Source organism: Mchenga conophoros, linkage group LG11 (assembly GCF_057382185.1).
Source record: "Mchenga conophoros isolate Kocher_MC1m ecotype Shallow Benthic linkage group LG11, M_conophoros_male_GT1.1, whole genome shotgun sequence".
NCBI classification, from domain to species: Eukaryota; Metazoa; Chordata; class Actinopteri; order Cichliformes; family Cichlidae; genus Mchenga; species Mchenga conophoros.
This window is the reverse complement of record NC_140536.1, coordinates 38,822,827-38,844,596: the sequence shown is the minus strand read 5'-3', so window position 1 is coordinate 38,844,596 and position 21,770 is coordinate 38,822,827. Positions and strand designations below refer to the sequence as shown.

The 21,770-nt window shown below is 51.0% G+C and overlaps 1 protein-coding gene across 4 annotated transcripts in view; it reads left to right on the top strand.

Moving 5' to 3' along the window:
* LOC146565053 (atrial natriuretic peptide receptor 1-like) overlaps positions 1–21,424 on the top strand; it is a 63,360-nt gene extending 41,936 nt beyond the window's left edge. For all 4 annotated transcript variants that reach the window (XM_085292938.1, XM_085292940.1, XM_085292939.1 and 1 more), the window contains 17 exons: positions 446–540; positions 708–843; positions 1,222–1,306; positions 1,544–1,661; positions 2,223–2,297; positions 7,444–7,521; positions 8,485–8,589; positions 8,705–8,776; positions 9,089–9,251; positions 9,403–9,558; positions 10,502–10,670; positions 12,028–12,174; positions 14,499–14,622; positions 15,759–15,827; positions 15,904–16,078; positions 17,822–17,920; positions 18,502–21,424. In XM_085292938.1, coding sequence (XP_085149064.1) covers positions 446–540; positions 708–843; positions 1,222–1,306; positions 1,544–1,661; positions 2,223–2,297; positions 7,444–7,521; positions 8,485–8,589; positions 8,705–8,776; positions 9,089–9,251; positions 9,403–9,558; positions 10,502–10,670; positions 12,028–12,174; positions 14,499–14,622; positions 15,759–15,827; positions 15,904–16,078; positions 17,822–17,920; positions 18,502–18,647 — 2,012 coding nt within the window. In that variant the 3' untranslated portion in view covers positions 18,648–21,424. The remainder of the gene's footprint in view (positions 1–445; positions 541–707; positions 844–1,221; positions 1,307–1,543; positions 1,662–2,222; positions 2,298–7,443; positions 7,522–8,484; positions 8,590–8,704; positions 8,777–9,088; positions 9,252–9,402; positions 9,559–10,501; positions 10,671–12,027; positions 12,175–14,498; positions 14,623–15,758; positions 15,828–15,903; positions 16,079–17,821; positions 17,921–18,501) is intronic.
* Positions 21,425–21,770: the final 346 nt, after the last annotated feature.

The following is a 21,770-nucleotide window of genomic DNA, read 5'->3' as shown; positions in this document are numbered from 1 at the left end:
CCACGCCTGGTTTTGCTTTTTTCTTCATCACTAACAGCCCAGGAAAAGCAGCTGAAGAGAGAAGCCTATCAGGGGGTCGGACATATTTGTAGTTTTTAGTCTGTAGTTTGTAGTTAGTGTCAGATTTATGCTTAAAAGATGAAAGTTTTCATGAAGGATGAACTGAGTGTTTATTGATGACGGCTGCTCAGAGGCTGGTTAAAAAACAATGATGATGGCGATGGTGTTGGTGGTGATGAAGGTGATGGTTTTGGTGGTGTTGATGGTGGTGAAATAGAATTCCCTTAGGCGGTGCAGCAGGTGGATGGTGGTGTGAGATGCACTCAGGTTAATGATGTGAATTATGTGAAACTCTTGAAGTCGTTCTTCCATTGTTTGATCGCGAACAGCTTTAACCTTCAGACGAGGAGACGCTTCACCTGTGTACCTGTGTGCTTCTCCTCAGGTGTGACAGGGCTGCTCCACCTGGATGACAGTGGGGACCGAGAGACCGACTTTGCTCTGTGGGACATTGTAGACACCAACAGCACCACCTTCCAGGTGAACACACTAAACACAGACACAACAGAAACGTGCTGGTTGTGTCCTCGCAGGCTCCGACTCAGCGCTCAGCGTTTTTGTGACCTTGAAAACATAAACTAGAGTAACGAATGTTAGAACGTCTGCGCGAATCCAGGGACGTTAACCACACCTCCTCCTCCTCGCAGATCGCTATGGTGTACAGCACCACTGAGGAGCATCTGACCGTCATACCTGGAACACACCTGTACTGGCTGGGCGGAGCCCCTCCCCCTGATTTTCCTGTCTGTGGCTTCAAGAACGACAACCAAGTCTGTCTCGCAAGTCAGTATGCCAAAGATCAGTCTGAGGTCAAAGTTCATATGCACTGGTTCTTATGAGCACTCAAAGCACCTCATTCACACACACACACGTAAGTGCTTCCTATCTAGCATTCACACTCCGATGGATACATCAAGAATGGGATCGAACCAACAACCTTCACGATTAGTAGGTGACCTGTGCTACCAACTGAGCTACAGCCCAGATCAGGAAGAACTCGTTTTAAAAATGTGTGGTCCTGATGGACCTGTTGGTCCTCATGGTCCTCGTGGTCCTGATGGTCCTTGTGGTCCTCATGGTCCTAATGGTTCTGGTTCTGAATCGTGAGATCACATAGTGTGTCTGTGGGTTAATAACAGTCTCCTCCTCTCTCTCTGTCAGAGACCATCACCATCTACCAGATGGTCTCCATCGTGGTCATCTTCTTCTTCATCTTGATCCTGACCATCGCCATCTTCATCTACAGGTGAGAGCTGCTGCAGTTCCACCACCTGGTCATGTGAGGGCAGTAGCATGTGGAGTGATCGTGCTACATCACCACACGATCAGGTTCTTTGGTGCGCTCAGAGAAGAATGATTTAGAATGAGTTGGTACTACTGAGCGTGTGCGAACTGTAATCAGACAGACTGTGTCTGACCGTCTTTGAGCTTCACCTGGAGGAAGATGAAGGTGAGTCACTGAGGAAGAGTGTTTGTGCTGCAGGAGGATGAAGCTGGAGAAGGAGCTGGTAGCTCAGCTCTGGAGGATCTCCTGGGACGACATCCAGATGAGCGACCTGAACAAGGTGCTGCGGAGCGGCAGCAAGCTCACACTGTCACTGGTAAGTGCGCGCACACTCCCACGCAGTGACGCTGGTTAAAGGTTTGAGGTGTACGTAAGGCTTCTGATGACAGGCGTTCTAATCGAAGGTAGATGTAAAGAAAGATGCTCAGGTCGCCGTTACGTTTTAGACTAAACTGTGGAACAGAAAATAACGAGGCCTGAAATCAGCTCCGAGGAAACTCCCAGAATTCTTCTCGCTGTCTGTAAATCCGACAGACGCCTTCACAGTGAAAACACACTCCCACGAGCAGTTTATTAGGAACACCTGCACCATCTTTGATGTTGGAAAGGTGAAGAGATGGGAAAGGTGAGGGCGGCACATTACTGGATGAGAGTCCAGGCTGTACCTAATATTCTGCTCTAGAGACGTGTCAGGGACACATGAGTGTTAGGAACAGCTCCAGGGAGCAGATGAGTTTGCACACGTGCTCCTAATAAAGTGCCGAGTGAGCGTACACGTGCGGTGTTTTTACACGATCGTTATCGTCACCATGGTAATCCTTGGTGTGACGAGGAAGATGATGAAGGTCACACTGACGCTGAGCGTGTTTGTTTCCAGAGAGGCTCAAACTACGGCTCCCTGATGACCGGAGACGGGAATCTGCAGATCTTTGCAAAGACCGGATACCACAAGGTGAGTGTGTCCTCGCCCTCCTCATCTTCCTCATCCTCCTCACCCTCCTCACCCTCCTCATCTTCCTCAACCTCCTCGCCCTCCTCATCTTCCTCGCCCTCCTCATCTTCCTCAACCTCCTCGCCCTCCTCATCCTCCTCACCCTCCTCAACCTCCTCGCCCTCATCTTCCTCGCCTTCCTCATCTTCCTCATCCTCCTCACCCCCCTCGCCCTCCTCATCTTCCTCAACCTCCTCACCCTCCTCGCCCTCCTCACCCCCCTCATCTTCCTTGCCCTCCTCATCTTCCTCACCCTCCTCATCTTCCTCGCCTTCCTCATCCTCCTCACCCCCCTCGCCCTCCTCACCCCCCTCATCTTCCTCATCTTCCTCGCCCTCCTCATCTTCCTCAGCCTCCACAACCTCATCTTCCTCAGCCTCCTCATCTTCCTCACCCTCTTCGCCCTCCTCACACCCTCGCCCTCCTCAGCCTCCACAACCTCATCTTCCTCATCTTCCTCAACCCCTCGCCCTCCTCACCCCCCCTCATCTTCCTCACCCTCTTCGCCCTCCTCACCCCCTTGCCCTCCTCAGCCTCCACAACCTCATCTTCCTCAGCCTCCTCCTCTTCCTCAGCCTCCTCGCCCTCCTCACCCCCTCATCTTCCTCACCCCCTCCTCATCTTCCTCAGCCTCCTCGCCCTCCTCATCTTCCTCAGCCTCCTCATCTTCCTCAGCCTCTTCGCCCTCCTCAGCCTCCACAACCTCATCTTCCTCAACCTCCTCGCCCTCCTCACCCCCCTCCTCAACCTCCTCTTCCTCACCGCCCTCCTCTTCCTCAGCCTCCTCACCCCCTCGCCCTCTTCGCCCTCCTCGCCATCCTCCTCTTCCTCACCCTCCTCACCCTCCTCATCTTCCTCACCCTCCTCAGCCTCCACAACCTCCTCATCTTCCTCCTCATCCTCCTCAGCCTCCTCGCCCTTCTCATCTTCCTCAGCCTCCTCAGTCTCCTCACCCTCCTCAGCCTCTTCGCCCTCCTCATCTTCCTCGCCCTCCTCATCTTCCTCGCCCTCCTCAGCCTCCACAACCTCCTCGCTCTCCTCAGCCTCCTCGCCCTCCTCATCTTCCTCAACCTCCTCCTCTGCCTCCTCGCCCTCCTCTTCGTCAACCTCCACAACCTCATCTTCCTCAGCCTCCTCACCCTCCTCACCCCCCTCGCCCTCCTCACCCCCCTCACCTTCCTCACCCCCCTCATCTTCCTCATCCTCCTCGCCCTCCTCACCCCCTCCTCATCTTCCTCGCCCTCCTCACCCCCTCCTCATCTTCCTCGCCCTCCTCACGCCCTCCTCAGTCTCCTCCCCCTCCTCGCCCTCCTCATCTTCCTCGCCCTCCTCGTCCTCCTCAGTCTCCTCCCCCTCCTCGCCCTCCTCATCTTCCTCGCCCTCCTCATCCTCCTCATCTTCCTCAGCCTCTTCGCCCTCCTCATCTTCCTCACCCCCCTCATCTTCCTCACCCTCTTCGCCCTCCTCACCCTCCTCAGCCTCCACAACCTCATCTTCCTCAACCTCCTCGCCCTCCTCACCCCCCTCCTCACCCCCTCGCCCTCCTCATCTTCCTCACCCTCTTCGCCCTCCTCACACCCTCACCCTCCTCAGCCTCCACAACCTCATCTTCCTCATCCTCCTCACCCCCCTCGCCCTCCTCACCCCCCTCATCTTCCTCACCCTCCTCATCTTCCTCAGCCTCCACAACCTCATCTTCCTCAACCCCCTCGCCCTCCTCACCCCCCTCATCTTCCTCACCCCCTCGCCCTCCTCAGCCTCCTCATCCTCCTCAGCCTCCTCGCCCTCCTCACCCCCTCGCCCTCCTCATCCTCCTCATCTTCCTCAACCTCCTCGCCCTCCTCCTCTTCCTCTGCCTCCTCGCCCTCCTCCTCTTCCTCTGCCTCCTCGCCCTCCTCCTCTTCCTCATCCTCCTCATCTTCCTCAACCTCCTCCTCTGCCTCCTCGCCCTCCTCTTCCTCAACCTCCACAACCTCATCTTCCTCAGCCCCCTCGCCCTCCTCACCCCCCTCATCTTCCTCACCCCCCTCATCTTCCTCATCCTCCTCGCCCTCCTCACCCCCTCCTCATCTTCCTCGCCCTCCTCATCTTCCTCGCCCTCCTCAGTCTCCTCCCCCTCCTCGCCCTCCTCATCTTCCTCGCCCTCCTCATCCTCCTCATCTTCCTCATCTTCCTCAGCCTCTTCGCCCCCCTCATCTTCCTCACCCCCCTCATCTTCCTCACCCTCTTCGCCCTCCTCACCCCCTCGCCCTCCTCAGCCTCCACAACCTCATCTTCCTCAACCTCCTCGCCCTCCTCACCCCCCTCCTCACCCCCTCGCCCTCCTCATCTTCCTCACCCTCTTCGCCCTCCTCACACCCTCGCCCTCCTCAGCCTCCACAACCTCATCTTCCTCATCTTCCTCAACCTCCTCGCCCTCCTCAACCCCTCGCCCTCCTCACCCCCCCTCATCTTCCTCACCCTCTTCGCCCTCCTCACCCCCTTGCCCTCCTCAGCCTCATCTTCCTCAGCCTCCTCCTCTTCCTCAGCCTCCTCGCCCTCCTCATCTTCCTCACCCCCTCATCTTCCTCACCCCCTCCTCATCTTCCTCAGCCTCCTCGCCCTCCTCATCTTCCTCAGCCTCCTCATCTTCCTCAGCCTCTTCGCCCTCCTCAGCCTCCACAACCTCATCTTCCTCAACCTCCTCGCCCTCCTCACCCCCCTCCTCAACCTCCTCCTCCTCACCGCCCTCCTCTTCCTCAGCCTCCTCACCCCCTCGCCCTCTTCGCCCTCCTCGCCATCCTCCTCTTCCTCACCCTCCTCAGTCTCCTCACCCCCTCGCCCTCCTCATCTTCCTCACCCTCCTCAGCCTCCACAACCTCCTCATCTTCCTCCTCATCCTCCTCAGCCTCCTCGCCCTTCTCATCTTCCTCAGCCTCCTCATCCTCCTCAGTCTCCTCGCCCTCCTCAGCCTCTTCGCCCTCCTCATCTTCCTCGCCCTCCTCATCTTCCTCGCCCTCCTCAGCCTCCACAACCTCCTCGCTCTCCTCAGCCTCCTCGCTCTCCTCAGCCTCCTCGCTCTCCTCATCTTCCTCAGCCTCTTCGCCCTCCTCATCTTCCTCACCCCCCTCATCTTCCTCACCCTCTTCGCCCTCCTCACCCCCTCGCCCTCCTCAGCCTCCACAACCTCATCTTCCTCAACCTCCTCGCCCTCCTCACCCCCCTCCTCACCCCCTCGCCCTCCTCATCTTCCTCACCCTCTTCGCCCTCCTCACACCCTCGCCCTCCTCAGCCTCCACAACCTCATCTTCCTCAACCTCCTCGCCCTCCTCACCCCCCCCCATCTTCCTCACCCTCTTCGCCCTCCTCACCCCCTTGCCCTACTCAGCCTCCACAACCTCATCTTCCTCAGCCTCCTCCTCTTCCTCAGCCTCCTCGCCCTCCTCACCCTCCTCACCCCCTCCTCATCTTCCTCAGCCTCCTCATCTTCCTCAGCCTCTTCGCCCTCCTCAGCCTCCACAACCTCATCTTCCTCAACCTCCTCCTCAACCTCCTCCTCCTCACCGCCCTCCTCTTCCTCAGTCTCCTCACCCCCTCGCCCTCCTCATCTTCCTCATCCTCCTCAGCCTCCTCGCCCTTCTCATCTTCCTCAGCCTCCTCATCCTCCTCAGTCTCCTCACCCTCCTCATCTTCCTCAGCCTCCTCGCCCTCCTCAGCCTCTTCGCCCTCCTCATCTTCCTCGCCCTCCTCATCTTCCTCGCCCTCCTCAGCCTCCACAACCTCCTCGCTCTCCTCAGCCTCCTCGCCCTCCATCATCTCAAAAGTTCAGCATTTCAGGAATTTAAAAAAATTCACATATAGAAAAATATTTTCACCAGAAGGAAAGAAAATGAAATCGTTGTTTGGGGATCACTACGTGTGATCGGCGTAGAGGGGAGGAGTTAATCAGCCGTGCTCTGCCGTTCAGCGTGGACTCACCAGGGGGAGGGTCAGTGACCTCCTGCTCCCAGTCCGATAAAAAGGGGAGGCTGCGTCAGGAGGAAGAACAGCACAAAACTGCGGTGCTGCAGAAGAATATGTGGGTGGTGCAGGATGTGGGTGGGAACAGAGACGCGTGAAGTGGGTGGAGATGAGTGTCAGGGCTGCAGGGGTGAAAGAAAGGTTTGAAGATGGCGGCGAGAGCTGCTGCGAGGGATGGTTGGAGACGGTGGAGCCCGAGGTGGCGGTGTTCACCTTCATGACCTTCAGCTTCAGGTGGGAACACCTGGAGCTTAGTTTAAGAGTTGAATTTCCTGCTGGTGAATGGAAATAACTGAGCTGTAGTCTGCTCCGAGGAAGCCGCCCTCCTCCTCCAATCAGCCGAGTGCCGTTTTCACCGCACTCATCAGTCACCACTTTGAAAGGTCAGAGGTCGTTGATTATTTCTTCAGGTCTTAATGATGCCGCAGGTGGAAAAGCTCGTTATGAAGACAGGAGCCCTCCAATCACAGAGTTGCTAGTCTGCATCAGTATTTTATCCTGATTTGTTCTAGAACCACATAAACCAGATCAGAGATGCCGATCTGAGGTCCAGGAGGGGGCGATGCCTCTGAAGCCTGATTGGACCGAAGTCTATGCGGCGATGATCCTCCATGTTCTATCCTCATGGGTTTCTGGTCTCGGTCGCTGTTTCAGGTCTGACTGAAGAAAACAGGAAGTTCATGTTGGAGCAGAAGCAGGAAGCAGGGCGAGGGCTACCTGTGATCGATAAGAGCGCAGACGTGTGTCATGGTAACATGGCGAACGAGGCTTTAACAATGTCGTTGTACATGAACAATGAAAATAAAGATTATTCAATTGTGTTTAAAGGGGGAGGAGCTAAAACACAGGATCAGACAAAGAAGGATTATTTCTGACAAAGATCATGTAAAGCTGCTCTAACAGTGCAGAAGGGAAAAAAGCTGGAAATGAGCAGAACACCTTCACCTTCACATGCAGCTCCTCCCGTGTCAGGTTAGCTAAACAGCTAACGAGCACGATGAGAACAGGAGGGAGCGACGAGAACGAAGTGAGGCGTCTGCATCATGTCACGTGTCACTGAAGGTCGCTGTTGTTGACTTTTGGTATGTTGCTCTTTGTTTTCTTCCAGGGGAACATCGTGGCCATCAAATACATCAACAAGAAACGCATCGAGCTCAACAGGAAGGTGCTGTTTGAGCTCAAACACGTGAGTGTCTGACACGTCACACGTGACCATTAGCACCGGCTAAGCTAACAGCTCAGAGTGGCTAAGCGAACGGGAACATTTACTGTCTGCTTCCTGTTCAGGACCAGGCTCACCAGTACAGTACAGCAGCCAGCATGAGCTGCTCCCAGCAGGGTCAGTGCAGCTACAGTGGGGCCTTCATCATCCAAACATCCATTCATTTATTTCTCCCAGTTTACCCAGTTCAGGGTAAACATGGTTCGGTCATTTTAATCCATACACTGCACACATTCAAGAAAATGTAATATTCAGCTAATTAAAAACAGACGATCTGTGTCACATGTTCTCAGGCCACACGTGGTTCCACGGTCAACTTCCTGTTATTCTTCTCCAGACTTGAGCTTCTGGATTTACATCACTGATGTAACGACCTGAACGATGTTCGGGTCAGGGTAATTCTAGGCTTCATGGTCTGGACCTGGACCTGGTCTGAGGAGGTCTAATGGGCAACGCTGTGAAATGTCCCTTCAGTCCAGGGGTCTCAAACTCGTGGCCCAGTGGCCACTTGCGGCCCACGTCAGCCCTGCTTGTATGTTGATGTGAAGAAATCTAAAGCAGTTTGGCTTTTCTGTCGGAGAGGGTTTGTTTGTTGTTGCGTGAAATGTTAAAATAATTTCTCAAAATGATTGAATATGAAACCAACATGAGCAGAGAGCACAAACGTGAGGCTGTGTCAGCTCGGTGACACGGGCACACTGACGTCTTTATTTTGTTACATATGAACACAGCGCTGCCACGTGTTGGACGCACAGAGAGGACTTCCTGAACGCTGAAGTGGCCGTCCAATGAGACGACAGCAGTGGCAAACAGTGACGTTTGAGACGCCAGCTTTAGTCTGTTTCCACAGTGGGCGTCACCGAGGGCGGAGTCATGCCCCCCGTGTTTTCCTGTGAATTCAGCCTTTGAATGTTTCCGTCTGTGCAGATGAGAGACGTCCAGAACGAACACCTGACCAGGTTCATTGGAGCGTGCATCGACCCCCCCAACTGCTGCATCGTCACAGAGTACTGCTCCAGAGGCAGTCTGCAGGTACGGCTTTAAGGGTGGGGGTCAGGGTGACGGCGTCACGGCTGCGTCACGGCTGGTGCTGAGGAGATCTCGCCAAGGTCACCGCTGACAGGTTATTGGTTGTTTGTGTGTTCAGGACATCTTGGAGAACGACAGCATCACTCTGGACTGGATGTTTAAATATTCCCTCATTAACGACATCGTAAAGGTACGTTTCCATTTCCTGCAGAGTCTCTGCTTCGTTAAGTTTCTGCTTCCTGGACTGAAGCTCGTTAACGGCAGTTTCAGGGAGTGGAGTCGACGCGATGCATGTGGGACTCATCAAAGCGAAAGTACGAGGAGGAAGCGAGCAGGTTAACGAGGACAGAGGAGTCAAAGTTAGAGAGCTTTGGGGTCCCCGGTGTCTGATTGGATGATGGCAGGACTCAAAGTGAAGACAACAGTAATAAGTTACCTCCAGGTGGCGTTACCTGTGATAACAAACATGTTGTCAGTGCTGTCCTCCTCTCTGTGTCTGCAGGGCATGCTTTTCCTCCACAACAGCGTCATCTTCTCCCACGGTAAACTCAAGTCCTCCAACTGCGTCGTGGATAACCGCTTCGTCCTGAAGATCACCGACTACGGTTTGTCCAGCTTTCGGTCTGAGAGCGACGCAGCTAGTGACGCTCACGCCTACTACGCCCGTGAGTTGCAGCTCTCTGCCGTTAATCTGCTTTTCCTGAAGTCAGGCAGCGATGTTAGCAGCACGCTCCTCTCAAACTCTTTAATGTTAAACATGAAGAGGTTTCGATCTTAAGCTCAGGTCCTGAGGTCTCTGTTTGTGCCGCCCTGCAGAGAAGCTGTGGATGGCTCCAGAGCTGCTCAGGATGGAGTGTCCTCCTCCTCAGGGAACCCAGAAAGGAGATGTCTACAGCTTCGGCATCATCCTCCAGGAGGTGGCGCTTCGACGAGGAGCCTTCTACCTGGAGGGAGACCCGCTCAGCCCTAAAGGTAGGTAGCTCTGAGGTTCCTGCTGCAGGTGTGCAGCTCTAAAGGCTGATGGTACACATGCACACCTGTAGGTGTGCGTGTCGGGTCATGTGATCGGCATCGACCTGGTTTCAGATTAAGCCGCGATCCTGCTGGGATGAATCAGAGCAGAGAAGAAGAGGCTGAGCAAACAGCACATCCACGCTGGTTCCTCAGCCGCCTCTCGCTCACAGGTCATTTCTGCGTTCGCTCCAAACCACAGAAAGCGCTTCAAGCTGCACGCCGAGCTCTGCTGCTGCACGCCGAGCTCTGCTGCTGCACGCTCACAGAGCAGCTGGGGAGCAGAAGCTGTTTACCTGCTCTCTGCTCAGGTGCGTGCTCCGGCAGCGGCGAGCCTCATCACCGCTAATGACCTGGCCTCTGATTTATTCGCACGGAGCACACTGGACGTTCCCGTCTCTGCTTTCCGTTCATTAGGACTCGGCGTCTGTGTAGCTGGTCGCCTCCGTCGCTCAGGTACGACCCGCTGTCGCCATGGGAACCTGCGTCATGCTGACAGGTTTGCTAACAGCACAAGTCTGAAAGGGATTTTATGTTATTTATAAGTCAAATAAAGTGTTACACCATAAACCGTCGCTGGGATCATCGTCAGCTGTTCTGTTTGTCTCGTACGGACGCTCGTGGTCACTTGTTTTACTGCACAGTCTGCTTTCAGTCACAGATCAAATCCAGTTAAATGTGTTACTTTAAGGTTGCGTTCATGAAATGTGCTCAACACATTTCATGAAACATGTTTTTAACTCTGCTGACATTTTTACAGAGACTGTGCTGCTCATCCTCGAGCGGCTCGAGGCTCCGAGCAGAGGATAACGTGTGCACCAACACCAGCGCTCCACCTGAAATCACCAATGAGCTGGTAGTTTAAGGTTCACTGCGCTGAACGTGCTGAACTGTTTCTGTGCAGAGATCGTGGACCGCGTGATTCTGGGGGAGTGGCCCTGCCTAAGGCCGACCATCGACTCGCAGAGTGACCGCCCCGAGCTGGGTCAGCTGATGGAGCGCTGCTGGGCCGAAGAGCCGACGGAGAGACCCGAGTTCAACCAGATCCGAGTGCTGCTGCGCAAACAGAACAAGTAAGACCTGAAACCGCGAGCAGAGCAGTGCATCAGTGACATCCTGTGGCCACACAGGGAACAACACCCAAAACTGCATTTGTGTGTTTACAGAGTGAAACATCTCCATCTGAAAGACCTGGATGGCCGCTAACTTTCTGCTTCTTAATTCAGATCAAACTGAGGTTATTGTACTCGGCCCTGAAAAGCTTAGAAATATGGTATCTAAGCAGATTCTTACTCTGGATGGCATTACCTTGGCCTCCAGTAACACTGTGAGGAACCTTGGAGTCATGTTTGACCAGGACATGTCCTTCAACGCACATATTAAACAAATATGTAAGACTGCTTTCTTCCATTTGTGCAACATCTCTAAAGTTAGAAATATCCTGTCTCAGAGTGACGCTGAAAAACTAGTTCATGCATTTATTACTTCCAGGCTGGACGACTGTAATTCATTATTATCAGGATGTCCTAAAAACTCACTGAAAAGCCTTCAGCTGATCCAAAATGCTGCAGCAAGAGTCCTGACAGGGACTAGAAAGAGAGCAGATTTCTCCTGTTTTGGCTTCCTGTTAAGTCCAGAATTCAAAATCCTGCTCCTCACATACAAGGTCTTAAATAATCAGGCCCCATCTTATCTTAATGACCTTGTAGTACCATATCAGCCTATTAGAGCACTTCGCTCTCGCACTGCAGGCCTACTTGTTGTTCCTAGAGTATTTAAAAGTAGAATGGGAGGCAGAGCCTTCAGTTTTCAGGCCCCTCTTCTGTGGAACCAGCTTCCAGTTTGGATTCAGGAGACAGACACTATCTCTACTTTCAAGATTAGGCTTCAAACTTTCCTTTTTGCTAAAGCATATAGTTAGGGCTGGACCAGGTGACCCTGAATCCTCCCTTAGTTATGCTGCAATAGACGTAGGCTGCCGGGGGATTCCCATGATGCATTGGGTGTTTCCTTTCCAGTCACCTTTCTCACTCACTATGTGTTAACAGACCTCTCTGCATTGAATCATATCTGTTATTAACCTCTGTCTCTCTTCCACAGCATGTCTTTATCCTGTCTTCCTTCTCTCACCCCAACCAATCACAGCAGATGGCCCCGCCCCTCCCTGAGCCTGGTTCTGCTGGAGGTTTCTTCCTGTTAAAAGAGAGTTTTTCCTTCCCACTGTCGCCAAAGTGCTGCTCATAGGGGTCATATGATTGTTGGGTTTTTCTCTGTATGTATTATTGCAGGGTCGACCTTACAGTATAAATCGCCTCAATGCGTCTGTTGTTGTGATTTGGCACTGTGTAAATAAAACTAAACTGATAGTAAAGTGGACACGAGCCCACGCTTGGTTTTTGCCCACCCAGAACACCATGTGTGTGTTTTCAGGGAGTCACGGACCAACATCCTGGACAACCTCCTGTCCCGGATGGAGCAGTACGCCAACAACCTGGAGGAGCTGGTGGAGGAGCGAACGCAGGCGTACCACGAGGAGAAACGCAAGGCCGAAGCCCTGCTGTACCAGATACTACCACAGTCAGTACTGCAATTACTGCACACAGTGCGGCTCTACAGTAAACATACCCTCCTCCTCCTCAGGTGCACCTTTGGACATCTTCCTCACAGCTGGGTTCTGAGCATGTGCAGTTGTGCGTGTGATGTATGGGCCGCTCGTCTATGGCGTTATTTTTGTGCGTCTATTCTGAGAGCACGTAAATAAAATGTTTGCAAGTACAAATGTTGCATTTTGAGGAGAAAATTATTTTGCGCGAAGCAAACTCATCGCCGCATGCAGGAAATGTGTTTCAGTGTTTGCTAATGTCCATAAACACACAGTAACAGCCGCTCTGTGTGCTCACAGACGTCTGCAGACCTGCTCTCAACATCTCTGCACGCTCAACTCTTTGTACAGCGTTACAAATGTGCCACAAAACCAGCCAATCACAGACTTGGATGCAAAAATTCTGATTGGCTGTTTTGGTCTCCAATCAGCTCGACAGCTACTGCGTTCCAGAAACACGGTCCAGAGTGTAGCCAAACCCCTTTGCAGTTAGTATGTTTAATTATTTGTTTTTAAATATAGACTTTTTAAAGAGCATTGTTGGTTTTAAGCTAGTTTGAACCAAACCGCTCTGCTGGATCTGGCTAGTAGCTGGTGAGCTCGTGTGTGTGAGACAGCAAACACTGAAACACATTTCTTGCACGCAGCAATTATTTTTCTTCTCATAAAATTATTTTCTTCTCAAAATGCAACATTTGTCCTTGCAAATTTTTTTACACCAAAATAACAGCATACTCCTCCTGCCGTGTACTTTGGAGGGTCTGCTGGGTGGAGGCACAGCTGGTTGGTGTAAACAGAAAGAGGCGTTCCCCTCTTCTACTGCCCAGCCGTGCACAGGTGTGACCTGTAGTCCCGCTCACACACCTGCGCCTCGATGCTCGAGCCTATCAGATATTTGTCTGAATGCTGGACGCAGCGCTCTTCGGCTGTGGTGACCCTCGATGTGAAGGCGGGGTCGATTTAAACATGGCGATGGTCTTGGTGTGAGTTTGAGGTCTGTGGCGACTAGAACTGATAATAACTTAAAGATTATTGATATCATTATTGATTATTGACCGTTGTATTGAGTCTCGCTGGGTTCTCATTGGCTCAGTGTTGCAGTCGTTACTCAAAAAAAGTCATCATTACACAGAATAAAAAAGTAATGCAGTATGTTACTTAATTACTCCCAGGAGAAAGTATTTGGTTTGAATACTCGTTACATTACTTGGCTGTTACAAAATAAACTGAGTCACAGTCGCACACACCAACACAGATCCTGAAGAGACTTTAAAGCGGTTGTCATGGTGATTCTATAAACATTGGCAGGTAGACACAGAGGCTGCAGCCTCACCTCTTTGTTTCCTGTTCAGGCTCTGGCTGCTGGGCTCAGGTCTGCATACGCGCTGCTCGTCTCTCGGGGTTTTTGGCTAGCTTAGCGTTAGCATGCCGTCTGCGCTTGCAGGCAGTCGTGTTAGCGGCCTGGATGGATCTTCCGCTTCACTATTACGCTGTCGTCCTTAGTAATGTCTGTATCCACGCTGCACGCTGTGTAGCTCTTTTCCTCTAGCACACGAGCTGATGTCAGCTGATTGTAGCTGGAGTGCAAGAACTGAAAAGCAGGTAGACCAATAATTCCAAGGAACTGGACTACTGGGAACCAGTTCTGGATTCTTGTCCTATAGTGTTGACATCAAAGTAAGCTTTGTTGTCATCTCTGCTATATACAGTTCAGTATATAGAGAGACAGATGACGAGGCTCCAGTTCCAACAACAATAAATACAGGAAGAGTAAGAATAAATATACACTTTGAGGTAAAAAGGGTTAATAAATGTAACGTTTACAATTTATAAAATGAGATTTAAAGTGACTTTGAAGTGGTTTAAAATAACCAACGCAGCAGTTTTACAGTATAAATGATTTAAAGTGACCAACATGAGCAGGACTGTCCACAGAGCAGCGTCTGTGTTTACAAAGGCAGCGATGTGTGAAGTCCAGTAGAGTCAGTTACTGGTTTGTGTGGGTGTGTGTGGTGGGGGGAGTGGGGGAGCTGGTAGTGAGGTCAGGAGTCTGATGGTTTGTGGGAAAAAGCTGTCTCGCAGTCTGGAGGATCGGGCCCCGATGCTGCGATAGCGTCTGCCGATGGGAGGAAAAGAGTCCGTGTGAGGGGTGTGCACCAAGCGCACATGTCAGACAGGGGCATCCAAGGTTGGATGTCCAGCAGCAGAGGTGGTGAAGGTCCCGAGGTGCACACGGACATTTTTTATGGGCGGAGCCCCCTGCTCACACACTCATGGCGCCGTATTGTCTCTCTGTCAGTTCGGTGGCCGAGCAGCTGAAGCGTGGAGAGACGGTTCAGGCTGAAGCCTTCGACTCGGTCACCATCTACTTCAGTGACATCGTGGGCTTCACCACCATCTCCGCAGAGAGCACGCCGATGGAGGTGAGACGAGTTTACCTGAGTACTTCAGTACTTCTCACACAGCTTCCAGGTCCAAAGACACAAACACAGAAAGCCAGACGGAGAGTAGCACCGGACACCTGATCCTCCCAAATCCGAGCTTGGACTCTGAAATTGGCTCTGCGTCCTGTCACGCCGTCAGGGCTGCGTGTGACTGACGTGTCAAACGCCTGCAGCGTAGTGCAGGTGTCTTATCAGACACGCTGGTGTTTCTACTGCAGGTTCAGACGCTGCATGCTTGCCACCATGTTAGCATGCGGGCTGAGGGCGGCTGGCGAGATCCATATTTCAGAATCACATGCTCAACGTATTTGTGGAGAACAATGGGCTGGTCGAGGGGAGTAAAATATCGATACTGCGGCTTCCTCCCACGTGCAGGCAGTGGGGTTAGGTTAATTGGTCGTTCTAAATTGTCCATAGGTGTGAATGGTTGTCTGTGTGTTAGCCCTGCCACAGACTGGCGACCTGTGCAGGGTGTGCCCCGCCTCTCGCCCTAAGACACCTGGGACAGGCTCCAGCCCACTGTGACCCTGATAAGAACGGATGGATAAAAGGTGGAAATAGATTCTCATATTTGTACTGCAGGGATCAGTAACTCATGAGGCAGCACGATTAACGATGTCCCAGCAGACGGGGCGTCCTCGGCTGGCCGGACGCCGCTGCATACATTTACGGATTTAATCTAGAAAATTCTCCCTCACCTGTCCTTGTAAGGGTTTTTGGATAGCGACTAAGAGTATGATTTGGAATTAAAAAGGAATTTCAGTGCATTTTATTTGAAATTACAATCTAATTATATTTACCTACAAATACACACTGGGATAAGGAGGAAACCAGTCAGAAATAATTATACTGGAAGTTTAAGTAACCTGTAAGTCGTCTCAGGCAGGGCTTCATGCAGATCAATGTAATGAATATTAAATAAAGTGCTTTGATGTACAAACCTGACACCACGTGTCAGTGTTCCTGTAAGTATAAATCTATAATCACGCTGTTGTATCAAATAAAACACACTGAATTATAAAGTGTTAACATGTTCTCTCACACACTGAAAGCCAGCGGCCTGCAGGGGGCGCTCAAACACCGTCCTTCAGTCTGACGTGCTGATGTCTCTGCAGGTGGTGACTCTGCTCAACGACCTCTACACCTGCTTCGACGCCATCATCGACAACTTTGACGTTTACAAGGTAAACGGCTCGTTTCTTTCCTCCGACAACTTTTAGTGCGACTCTAACTGATGTCACGGTGCTGTGGCGCCCCCAGGTGGAGACCATCGGCGACGCCTACATGGTGGTGTCGGGGCTGCCGGTGAGGAACGGGAAGCTGCACGGCCGAGAGATCGCCCGCATGGCGCTCGCCCTGCTGGACGCCGTCAGAGCCTTCAAGATCCGCCATCGACCCGAGCAGCAGCTAAAGCTGAGGATCGGCATTCACAGCGGTGACAACACACACACACAGACTCACACTGACACACACACTGACTCACACTGACACACAGACACACGCACACACATACACAGACTCACACTGACACACACACTGACTCACACTGACACACACACTGACTCACACACATACACAGACACACGCACACACATACACAGACTCACACTGACACACACACTGACTCACACTGACACACACACTGACTCACACTGACACACAGACACACGCACACACTCACACTGACGCACACACATACACAGACACACACATACACAGACACACGCACACATACACACGCACACATACACAGACACACACACATACACAGACACACACACATACACAGACTCACACTGACACACACACACACACAGACACACACAGACACACACAGACACACAGACAGACACACATACACAGACACACACACACACACACAGACACACACAGACACACACACATACACAGACTCACACTGACACACACACACAGACACACACACATACACACACACATACACAGACTCACACTGACACACGCACACAGACACACAGACACACACACACAGACACACACACATACACAGACACACACAGACACAGACACACACAGACACAGACACACGCACACACATACACAGACTCACACTGACACACGTACACAGACACACACTGACACACGTACACAGACACACACTGACACACGCACACAGACACACACTGACACACACTGACACACGCACACACAGACTCACACACACGCACACACAGACTCACACACACACTGACACACGCACACACATACACAGACACACACACACACACACTGACGCACACTGACACACACACACACAGACACACACACACACAGACACACACATACACAGACACACGCACACAGACACACACTGACACACGCACACACATACACACGCACACACATACACAGACACACGCACACACTGACACACAGACACACAGACACACACATACACAGACACACACTGACACACACACACACAGACTCACACTGACACACACACTGACGCACACGCACACACGCACAAACACACACACACACTGACGCACACTGACACACACACACTGACGCACACACACACACACACTGACGCACACTGACACACACACACACACACACTGACGCACACTGACACACACACACACACACTGACGCACACTGACACACACACAGACTCACACGCACACTGACACACACACACACAGACACACACACACACAGACACACACATACACAGACACACGCACACATACACAGACACACACTGACACACGCACACACACACACTGACACACGCACACTGACACACACACGCACACGCACACTGACACACACACGCACACACATACACAGACACACACACGCACACACATACACAGACACTCACACACACACACAGACTCACACACACACACACAGACTCACACACACACACACAGACACACACACTCACACACACACGCACACACATACACAGACACACACACACACACACTCACACACACACACACAGACTCACACACACACACACAGACACACACACTCACACAGACACACACACTCACACAGACACACACAGACACACACACAGACTCACACACAGACTCACACACAGACTCACACACAGACTGACACACACACACACACAGACTCACACTGACACACACACGTGGTGACTGCCCCGTGTCCTCGGCAGGTCCCGTGTGTGCGGGCGTGGTTGGTCTGAAGATGCCTCGGTACTGCCTGTTTGGCGACACCGTCAACACGTCATCACGTATGGAGTCCACTGGCGAAGGTACGTGCACAAAAACAGGTCACGTGACCTGACGCTGCAGTTTCAGCCTGAAACCTCTGAACTGTAACTAAGTACTCGAGTACTAATCCAGAGGGAACATTGAACTTTGACCTCTGCATTCTTCAGGTGTTCACACGGAAAATAAATGGGTTCAGATCCTCGTGTTAACGATCACACTGAATACACATAGGATGACCAGGTCACGTGACTTGGCGCGATAGATAGACGTGAACGAAGACGTCGCTCTGTGAATGCTGACGCAGCAGCGCCCTCTGCAGGCTGTTGCTTCCCTGTTGACGGGCTTCAGTTTAGTGACTCGGTCTGAGTCAGCTGATACTGCAGTTTGTGCTCCATGAACAGTTTCTCTGTTACACGTGTAACAGCTGAGCTTCATTAACAGGAAGCAGATTTATTAAAGCCCCTTCAGAATAAAGTGATGTTCTTTAAATAAACAGCAGATTAGATTTTTGCAGGTTGGACTGAAAAACCTAAAGCAGCATTTTTATTCCTGCTGCTGTTGCCAAACATGACGTGTGTGTGTGTGTGTGTGTGTGTGTGTGTGTGTGTGTGTGTGTGTGTAGCGCTGAAGATCCACGTGTCGGCGGCGACTCGAGACGTTCTGCTAGAGTTCAACTGCTTTCAGCTGGAGCTCCGAGGGGAAATCGACATCAAGGGCAAAGGGAAGATGACCACCTATTGGCTGCTGGGAGAGAGCGACAGCCAATGACAAAGCACTGTCAACAGGAGGACGACAGGAGAGGATGGATAAACGAGGAAAGGAACTGAGGAGTGAATAAGGGGTAACACCGCTACAGATGAGGGGACGAGGAAAGGACAGAAGGGAGCACAGCTTGAAGGAAAGGAGGACTCACTCGAGCGCTCCCCGCCTCCTTGCTGCTTCTCATCTCCGAGCAGAAGGACTTTGGATGGATTGGGACTGTCGGACGGGAGGAAGTGACACGGGAACGGAGGGACACGCGGACCCGGACTCTCCTCACACTCGGATCAAAAGTGTCCTGCTTTCCGGTCCTGGAAAAAGAGTTTTTCGCCGTCGTCCCGCTGGTACTCCGAGCAGTTTGTCTCTCCACGCTGACGTTCACCATGCTGCCTCTTCTTCACTTTTATGTGGCCCTGCATTCATCATCTTCATTTCCTGTCCCTGCTGTCACTGGAGGAGGGGCACCTGGACAGGGCGTCGCCCTGCTAAGATGGTGAGGCTAAGGCTAGCCAGCAGGTTTGAACCTGGAACCTCGTTGCTGTGAGTCAGCGGCGCTAACCATTAACGTGGGGTGTAATCTGAGCTCAGTACTGCCCCCTGAGGCCAGACACAGGAAGCACCCACACCACAGCAGAGAGACGCTGTTTGTCCTGCCTGAGAAGCAAACACAGCTTCTGTGGGAGGAACATCTGTGCTGTAGCCCCTCCCACAACCTCTGACGTCAGCGGCTGCGGCTTTGAGCACGTTTATTTGGTGGAGCCGCACATTTAAGATGACCTCCTCACAGTGAGGGTGAGACGCTGAGTTTGGGGACTGTTCTTCAATAAGCAACCAGATCAGCGTACGTCAGAGGTGTGGACTCGAGTCACATGACTTGGACTCGAGTCAGACTCGAGTCATTAATTTTATGACTTTAGACTTGACTTTAAAAAATGTTCTAAGACTTGTGACTTGACTTGGACTTTTACACCAATGACCTGGGACTTGAATTGGACTTGAACCGGTTTACTTGAAAAGACTTGATATTTTACCCCAAATATAAAATTTAACATGCATATTATATAGAGATTGAAAATGTGACGTCATTCACGGGTAGAACCGCAAAGGATTCTGGGAACTCGTGGCAAGCGGTACTAGCGCACACAGGCTTTCAATTGAAATCAGTCACACAGCGATAAAAAGAAACACAAAAATGTCAAGAAGCTGTTGTATTATTAACTGCAATAGCCGGTCGCATGACAGCCACGGGAAGCCGACGGGTAAAGAGATCGGTTGTTATCGGATTACGTCGTTGAAGAGAAATTGTTCGAGCCATGTTTCCGAAGTAACAAAGAGGCGACGGATGGTCTGGATTGCAGCCATTCAAAGATCAAATATAACATCCCAGAACACTCCAGCTCACAGGTTAGTCTGCTCCAAGCATTTACACAAAGGTCAGTCTGCTGTTGTAGTTAATGCGTCATTTTCATAACATAATTAGTGATATAGGTTACAAGCAAGTCTGGCGCTGAACAGAAATTGTCGCGCTATGCTCCTTTGTTTATTGTGCATAAATAGTGAATTGTCCTGACACAATATTGCGTTTCGCTTCTGTTATTATGGTACATTGACAAAAACATATACTTTTATTCACAGGATAAAACAGGTTTTTTGTATCACTAATTGTCCAGTACGATTACAGCATACAGTATTATTGTCACTGCTACATTTCTGTGATGCTACCAGAAATTATTTCCACTACTAATTAATTACCGTTGAGCTCAAAGGTCCTATTAATAAACGGTTAGCGAATCTGTATTTATGACGACGATTTGTGAGACTGGTAAACTTATGATACGTACGATGGTCTTTACTTTCTACACGGTGCATTTCAAGGTCCTGCACCCATCCGTCGGTAAACTGTACCTGGGCTTGTTGCAGTGACCTGAAGTTACTAAACTTCATGAGTGTATGCACTCACTCCAAGAACCGTATGATTATAAATATGCATATAAATATGCTAAGATGAGATAGCTGACTTCATCTAACTAGCAAATGTTGTCCAGGCTACGTTGGTGATACAGTTTTTTTTAATATGTATGATATTTTTGTCATGCGATTTTAAAGCTGGTCCTACAAGCGCATCCAAGAATAACATGCAGCTTATCTCAGAACTGTCGGTGAAAATTATTCTTGGAGCTAGGTTTAATTGAGCTGCATTTTAAAGAGGTGCAATTTCACAATTTGTGTATATTTTCTAAGTTCACTATTTTGTCATGTGTTGAGAAAAACACAGATTTTAAAATTACATGGTCTAATATTTACATTTAGCATAACTGCAACATGCTTTTTTCGTTTTTTTTTTAAAGACTCGAAAGGACTTGAAATTCAAAATTTCAGACTTGTGACTTGACTCTGACTTGCCTGACATTACTTGAGACTTACTTGAGACTTGCAAAACAATGACTTGGTCCCACCTCTGGCGTACGTCACCTCGCAACGATCAAAGAATCAACATGGAAACCGCGCTGCTGTTTCAGAGCCCGAGAGGAACAAAAGACTGCAGAGCTGCAACGTGTCCGAGCACACCGTCGTCTTCTGCAGCTGCTCTACAGCAAACGCACATCTGTGAGGCGCCGGCACAAACAGCTGGAGAACATCAGAGACTTTCACCAATCAGTGTTGAATGGATCATTGTAACATCTGCACATGTTTCAGATCATTTAAAGTCATTTATATTCTGCTTATTGAAACTAGATCAACGTATTTTAATCCCACCATCGTCTGAATAAAAGCCTCGAGCTGTGTGTGGTGTGGTTAACTTTGATGTCTGAGAAATTCAAGTGAAAAAATGAAATCATCTCAAATTAAACTTTGCTTCCTCGCTAATGCTAATGCTAGCTGTGTTTCCACAGGAAGTGCAGATTGTAGCTGACGTCAGAGGACACTCGCACACTTTCACCAGTTTACAGTCAAACACCTCCAGTTTAGGTCCCGCCTCTCAGCTGGGATGGACCCGTCCATACAGTGGACACAGCTACAGAGATAAGCACAGCTTTCGATGACAGCAGGCGACTGCGGGCACAAGATGGCGGTAATGTGAAGGCCGGATCAGACGAGTGACGGCGCTGTCTTTGTGCTCACCGCGTTGCT